Source organism: Mercenaria mercenaria, chromosome 2 (genome assembly GCF_021730395.1).
Source record: "Mercenaria mercenaria strain notata chromosome 2, MADL_Memer_1, whole genome shotgun sequence".
NCBI lineage: Eukaryota > Metazoa > Mollusca > Bivalvia > Venerida > Veneridae > Mercenaria > Mercenaria mercenaria.
In genome coordinates, this window is record NC_069362.1 from 84,066,347 (window position 1) to 84,073,669 (window position 7,323).

The 7,323-nt window shown below is 34.9% G+C and overlaps 1 protein-coding gene across 2 annotated transcripts; it reads right to left on the reverse strand.

The window, feature by feature from the left end:
- Positions 1-1,135: 1,135 nt before the first annotated feature.
- LOC123564451 (N-acetylneuraminate lyase-like) lies at positions 1,136-5,358 on the reverse strand. Of its 2 annotated transcripts, XM_045358056.2 has the most exons (9): positions 5,264-5,358; positions 4,971-5,032; positions 4,504-4,574; positions 4,010-4,152; positions 3,258-3,333; positions 2,899-2,991; positions 2,328-2,467; positions 1,777-1,945; positions 1,136-1,484 (listed from the first exon to the last, which is right to left on the reverse strand). In XM_045358056.2, exons 1-9 carry the CDS (start codon positions 5,330-5,332, stop codon positions 1,327-1,329), a joined length of 981 nt encoding a protein of 326 aa, XP_045213991.2. In that variant the 5' UTR covers positions 5,333-5,358; the 3' UTR covers positions 1,136-1,326. The 2 variants fall into 2 exon arrangements, with proteins under 2 accessions (XP_045213991.2, XP_045213992.2); XM_045358057.2 differs by lacking the exon at positions 2,899-2,991.
- Positions 5,359-7,323: the final 1,965 nt, after the last annotated feature.

Consider the following 7,323-nt stretch of genomic DNA (forward strand, 5'->3'; position numbering starts at 1 on the left):
TTACCTTCTGCCCCTGTTATCATCAAACTTCACATATGACTTGTCTTGCACGGACGTGCAGGCTGATCTAGGTCTGCACTGGTCGCAAAGGCAGAATAACTTGCCGACAGCAGGCTAAAAGTTAAATACTGTCCCTATAATCATCAAACCTAATATAAGGATTGATCTCGTACTTCAAAGGTCAAGGTCACTGGAATCAAATACTGTAATAGTGCTTGTTACAGTTTCATGGCAACTTTGCAAATTTCACTATAGCTTTTAACTACTGCCTGTATAATTATCAAACCTTACATGTCGTAAGGATTGGTCTCAACAGTGGGCATACATCGTTTGGTTAAAGTCAAGAAAAGTACCGACTTATCTATTTCTATTGAGTTATCGTATGCAGAAATATGTCACCATAAATTCTTACATTCTTACAGCAGTATCTTCAAATCCTTGTTGGACAATAATATTTTGTTCTGTCATAAAGAAAATTCTGACAGTTTTTGAGTTAAAGTATTATCAGGAGATTGTGTCTTAGAAAATGCATCTGGTTTTCTGGTTCTTAATATTTTGCAGCATTGTTTAACACGCAAGCTTGGTACTCAGAATGTTTGTATGTTGATAAATTTGCTGACTGCCTGATTGGAGCCCATCCGCTTACTTCGATAGGGGCAGTGCAGATCTATGGATCTTTGGTTTGTTAATTAAAGCACTGGTCATGAATTTAATCTCTGGGCGAGGTCTATGTTCTCCGTGGTATTCTGATAACAGACATTGTTTCTGGAGTCATGATTTTGTAAGCAACCTCTGTTTTATGTGGAGAAGTTAGCAGTTACTTGCGGAGTACAGGTTAGTACTGGTACAGAATCCAGGAATAGTGAAAAATTGTGCTAAACTAAACTTACGAACACATTAAGTGATTGATTAGAAACGTAACATTCGATCAGAAAATGTTGGCACATGGAGATGGTAATTTGGATGTAAAAAGAATAATACTGGTAAGATAACTATAAACAAGATTGTGACTTGACAAAGATAAAACCGTGTGTAATAAGATAGTATGTTTACAAACAACTGCATTACATAGTATCAGCGAAAAAGTAGAGCTCATACTTTGGAAGGTCCATCCCAGTATCAACATACACCTATATCGAAATTTTGTTTTATTCTGGTTTCATTTTTTACAATTTAACAGGGAATTTCTGTCTCTCAAACATTAACAACAGTTTTTTAAATAAAAAGATCAAGAATATTTATAATTTTCCGCGATGCAACAAACGCTCAATTTTGATAGTGCCAGTCTTGATGAAATTAGCGAGTTCGTTGTCAAATTGGCGATTCTTATTTCAGTTTGGCTATTCCTGCCAGCCCAGCATCTGTGAAATCTTTCTTCATGTTTTCAAACTCTTCTGTCGTCAACTTCCGAAGAGGCAGCCTTACAGGTCCTACATCCATTCCTGATAGGATATTAAACATTGCCTTGCACGTTCTTGCAGAACCTGCAATCGAAGCAGAATATATATATCTGTGTAACAGAGATGCACAGGGACGACGTCGTTAAAGGTCCAGTTAATTAGCACTTGACAAAAAGCTGTAATTGACTTTCAACCATTCCCGTGTATTATGTTAATATAAGTTAAACAAGCGTGAAACATAGCTTAAAAGCTAAAACCCATATTTTCACTATTGTGGTAAATTTTCTTATTGTGAAGTTTGAATGCTGTAAGGTATTTTCCTAACTATGTGTTAGCAATACAAATATTCTTTGTAAAAATGTTAATTACTGCATACCTCCATATTTAAATCTAATGTTGTTTATCCTGTGGGAAATTTTCTGAATATCTCGTGTTTTCTCGATGTCCCCAGCTTCAAACGCTGTCCTCATGTCGTATGTGATGTTACCAAGATACGACGCTGTTACTATTCCCTTGACCCCCAAAACAAGGCTGCTGAGATATTGCTGTAATATGAATGTAAACATTTACCCGCATGCAGAATACAATAATGCTTAAACTGTACTATACATTATGTTGTACTCAGACTAACGTGAGGGAATGAAATGAACACCACCGCCGGGTATATTTAAACATGTTTTGGTTGAACGAAATGAAGTGGTTAAAATTTGCTGAAATTTAGGTCAGCCTTCACAATTCATTGTAACCAGTACTGGACAAGATTGCAAGGCAAAAAGACTGTCTGTAATACATTTGCACATGTAAAACAAAATGTTCCAGCAAGACAGTAATCACATATTTGAAACATGGACGGATTAGCTTCCATGTATTACTAGTATACTTCTAATTCTGTTTTAACAAGTTACTAGCATTCAAAGGTATACGTACAAAGTCTGTCCCAACAAGGACCTGTAAGTTCTCTACCATGGAGCAGTCGTGCAGACTCGGCATTTCCCGTTTGGAATGTTTTAGTCCACGGAATGATGGTATCTTCTTCATTGCAAGCTCGCAGAATTTACGCGTGTTTACTGAAAGACCATGTCGTAAATTTAGAACAAGTGCATTACTGCTTCATATTCATATTTGAAGAATAGTCTTGCAGTGTATGGTCATAGGAACATATCCAGTACCAGCCAGCACCAACATTTTTTTTTTGTTTTCCTTATGGCTGTACTAATGTTACTTTGGAACTGTTGAAAAACGGCGTTAAACCCAAAACAAACAAACAAACAAACTTTTGCAAAATTCTTTGCTTTTCAGTACATGACAACTAAAGCGTACTGTTTGCAAATACTTAATTCGCATCCTTTAATTTTACTTTTTATGCTAATATATGGCCTTGAAGCAATTATAATGCCCTTAAAGATTTCCTGTTGTTATTAACGTCAAATTATATTTTACATTAAGCGACATCATTTGCAGTTACAATATGAAAGATAAACAAAGAAAATGATCACACTGTGTACTCCTGTCATAAAGTTTATTTCGTAAAAATAAAATGGCGTATTTGGTGCTTCTCCTGCAATTTCCGCCATCACATCTACCAGTACTTCTGCAAGAAATGAAAACTTGTCGTATAATAAATGAATAATAGAGGTTATGTAGAAGCGGAATAATTGCAGGCATGTAATAAAACAAAATAAATAAATATCTGACACAAAACGCTAGAATGCTTAAAATTATTAATACAGCCTGGTATAAAAATCTTGAACGAATTTTCAACCCGAAATTTTAAGTGCAAAACCCGTTTGTAAGATATTTCACTAAAATAAATAGGCATGCAAAAACATTTTTCATAATGATTAACAACAAAATTACCCTCATTCTCTGGTTTATAGTATGAAGGACTGAAAGCAGCTATGGCCGTGGCTCCAATTTTCTCTGCATGTTTAGCCTGTTATATTGAAGACATTAGTGTGATTAAAGATATCGAACATACATCTTTGACTAATATATTTTATATTTAGATATTTAATTCAAGTGTAGAAAAATCTGATCAGATGTATTTAACTTTACCTACATTCATAATCAAATGTCATGCAGTGAAAGTCAATTGTTAAAAAGTCCAATTTTTAGTGGTAGTGTATGTCCAGCTGTACATGCTATAAGTGTTCTATGATACTGTTTACAAACGTGAACTCGTTACTTTTTATTTATTTATATATTGTAATCGTTCATATTTTGAAATATGAATTTTGGCTCTAGTATACCTTTAACATGTATATATTAAACCGCTTCATCTCATGGGCATATTAAAATAAAATACAGATAACACCATATTCTAACGGAAATGACACGAATTCACACGTGCTAAACTATGACTTGCACAAGAATCATCCAAGGTCTTGCAAATTGGAAGATAACTACTTTCTCAGTTGTGTATAAAAATACAAATCTGATACATTTTTTAAAATAGATGCATTTTAAGTAGAACAAGCTAACTCGTAAACTCGTGGCAATGTTTTTTTGTTTTTTTTTCTCAAATAACAGCATCTCGAATGATACGAATAGTATCAATGTTAGATTGGAACACGTTACATTACATTTACTTATTGCTTTATACTACTTACCAGTTCCTGTGAATCCTTTATACAGTTGGTACCAACGTGAACTATGACCTCTAGTCGACCGTCAGACGATTCTATCCAGGTTTCTGCCATACGCTTTCTCTCGTCCAGTGTCAAGGAGGATCCTTCCGCCATAGAGCCATTTACTGAAAATGATAAATGACATTTGATAATTTTATATTTATATGTGTGTGTCTGTTTCTATCATTGCTTTATATACTTGCTTTCCTTCTCCTGATCAAGTTAAACATATCTACCTTCCATAAATGAAACATGCTTTTGGCTATGATCAAGTTAACATGCATTTACCTTCGTTTAAATTACAAGTTATAAACGAGTTCATATGTGCAGCTGAATCCTTACGTCATAAATATCCTCCAGGATTGGACCACTAACTAGCTAAATAGCTTCAAATTGAACACCTATTACCTATTATTTTCTTACTGATTTCCTACCCATATGAATTAAAAGAGGTAAGAGGTTCTGTCTCTACTTACTGAATACTCCCGTAAAGTGAGTTTGTACCAGATAGTCGGCATAGGTTTTCACGAAAGAATGATTTATCTCTCTGCAATTGATAAATATAAAACATTCATGAACACTGAAATGATGGCGAGTTTCCGTTATACGGAGTATGGACACGATTTCATCTGGTTTAATGATACTGCAAACGGCACGGTGATCAATTGACTTTTTTACTGTAAAGGGTTCAGTCAAAATGTTACAGAAATTGATTTTTCTAATTACAATAAAATCTGTAAAAAGATCCTTTGGAAGCAAAGAATGCAACCAAGAAGAATAATAGCAGACTCGGTTTGACTAAGTTTGTCCATGAGAGGTAATGAAATGTGCAACACCTCTCACGCCCCATAGCACCTGCTTAAGCGGAACTCTCTTACTTATGCTGAATGGACTCCATGATCCCACTGGACTTTAAAGAGTGACACAGCTTGAGAAAACTTACCCGTCATCTTTCATGGGTGTAAACGGGGCACATATCTGTTCCTTCACGTGAAAATTTGCAAGCTGAAAAAGTCAAAAATGAGAGTAAGACATCGATATCATTACAAGATTTGACTATTGCTTGCAGTGAGAAAATAAGAACATTAGCGTTACAGGCGGAGAGATAATTCCCCGTGTTCATAAAATGCATAAAATTCCGTAAAGAAGAAAAATGTGCAACACGTTTACGCAGGCAAGCAAACGATTTGATGGTAGCTAAATTATGTAAATAAAAAAAAAGAGTAATTTTCTTACCTTGGACATAATGACGAGACGTCTAGATAACTGGGTTATCATGCAATAGCCGCGATACGTGGGAATCATATAAATTAATAATATGTAAGCACATGTTATCAGCTAATCTTATAACCTTTTGTACATATGTTAACATTTTAGTGACATTTTAAACCTCTTAATAACCAGGTTATTTAATTATTTTTATACTGTTGTGATTTTAAGCTCGACTATTTATACTGTTATGATTTTAAGCTCGACCATGATGGGCGGTTATACGTCGGGCGTAATAAGTTCACGAGGGCACCGCCCGAGCGTATAAATACTGTTAAAATACGGTTTTTGTTTTGCTTTAAATTATTTCGATTCTAATATAGCTTTTATTTTAAATTTAGATAAAATATGACAAAACTGTTTACTGGCGCATGTATGACGCCAAATGATAGGTCGGCAAGCTCCTTTGTTTATACACGCCAGGACCGGAAATGGTAATGTGTCTTGAGGAATACATTTTTTGTAGTTCCATTAGGGCGCAAATGATGGCGAATTATTCTGTACAGTTAATAACCAACTTTATGTGTGTGTTGATTAATTAAGACGGTAAGGCTATGTGACATTTCGTTCTAAACATGTTTTTAAGTAAAATATTTGATCAATTTTGAAAGAACTATTTCTCGATTCATACATGACGCTAAATATCACGTCAACGTGACGTCAACATGATATCGTTTCGATGATTTAAAGCATTTTTAGTCATATTAGAATATTTTTTATTTTAGAGTATTTTTTCATTTTACACAAATATGTATTGTTGACATGGCATGGGCACGGGGCAGTCCGACTCGGGACCAGCACTTTCATTTCATTTCAGTCTGATATAACGGACCGTCAGGGGAGGCAACTAGAGTCACGGATTGGGACTAGGGCGCGGGTACAGACACGTGAAATGGCCTTAATGAAATGTCATACCCCATTTTCTCATTTTCTAAATTTGATAGTTACTACAAAGATAAAACTCAATAACCTGTTAACGAGATTCTTACAGCAAAATCTGCAAACCCCTTTGGGCAATAACATTCTATTCTGTCAATGAATTTGATGTGGTGCACATTTATGTAAGAAAATTGTGACATTGTTATGTCAAGTACTATCAGGAGACGATATATCAGAACTGCATCAAATTTTCTGATTCTTGCAATAACTCTTATGCAATGAAAGAATGCTCTACCATAATTTACCATGTGAAATTACATAACAATCTATTTCCTTAAAACATCCCAAATACTCAGGTACAAAATCTTTAAATATTTCATTTACCAGCACTGAGAGAAACTAAAAATGGGATAAGAGTCCCATGCATGGGTGCTTCACACCTGGCACGCCGAAGAACCAGTTTGGAGCATCTTCTGTATCTTGCACTATCCTCCTACTAACATTGCTAACAGTCTTCTGGAGGAGTCGCCCATACGGGTTACCGATGGTGACTATAAATAAGCTTACATACAAACAAACAAACTGAGAGAAACCGAAATCAACTTCCAATACGTTCAAATGTTCAGCTGTTTTAAATTGTGACGTAAATGGGTGCCTAAACGTTGCATTACAAATTCATATTGATAATATAACATCTAAGAGGAAGACTCCACTTTACTAGAATCAATGTGAAGACAAGCAATAAGAAAATTGAAATAAAACCTACATCCTCAGTCACCAGCTAGAATATCAATATACTGTTTGACACCTCAAGAAGCCGAAAGTGGAAAGTGTACATGTATTGTAAATAACTGATGAACAATACAAGCTGATAAATAAAAACCCACCATCCTATGTAAACACTGCTTAGAATTGTAGATAATTCTTATAGCTATCATCAGGAAAATCTAGCTATCTGAAATAAGTTTGGAAAACTTAAATATCAAATAGATCTAGAAATGGCAAACGTAACTGACAAGAGCCAATAATACCCTCCCAGTCTCGACTTGGTGTAGTTTATATGGTGACCCTATGCGCCAGTCTTGACTAAACAATCTATCATTTTTAACCTTTCTTTAAATATTTGAAATATGTATAGCTTATGAAAA

Coding starts and splice junctions, on each gene's coding strand:
- LOC123564451 (XM_045358056.2), bottom strand. CDS start 5,332: ATGATTCCCACGTATCGCGGCTATTGCATGATAACCCAGTTATCTAGA. Junction 2,468..2,898: donor CTTTATGACAGGAGTACACA/GTGTGATCATTT, acceptor ATGGTCTTTCAG/TAAACACGCGTAAATTCTGC. Junction 1,485..1,776: donor CATTAGATTTAAATATGGAG/GTATGCAGTAAT, acceptor CTTCGATTGCAG/GTTCTGCAAGAACGTGCAAG.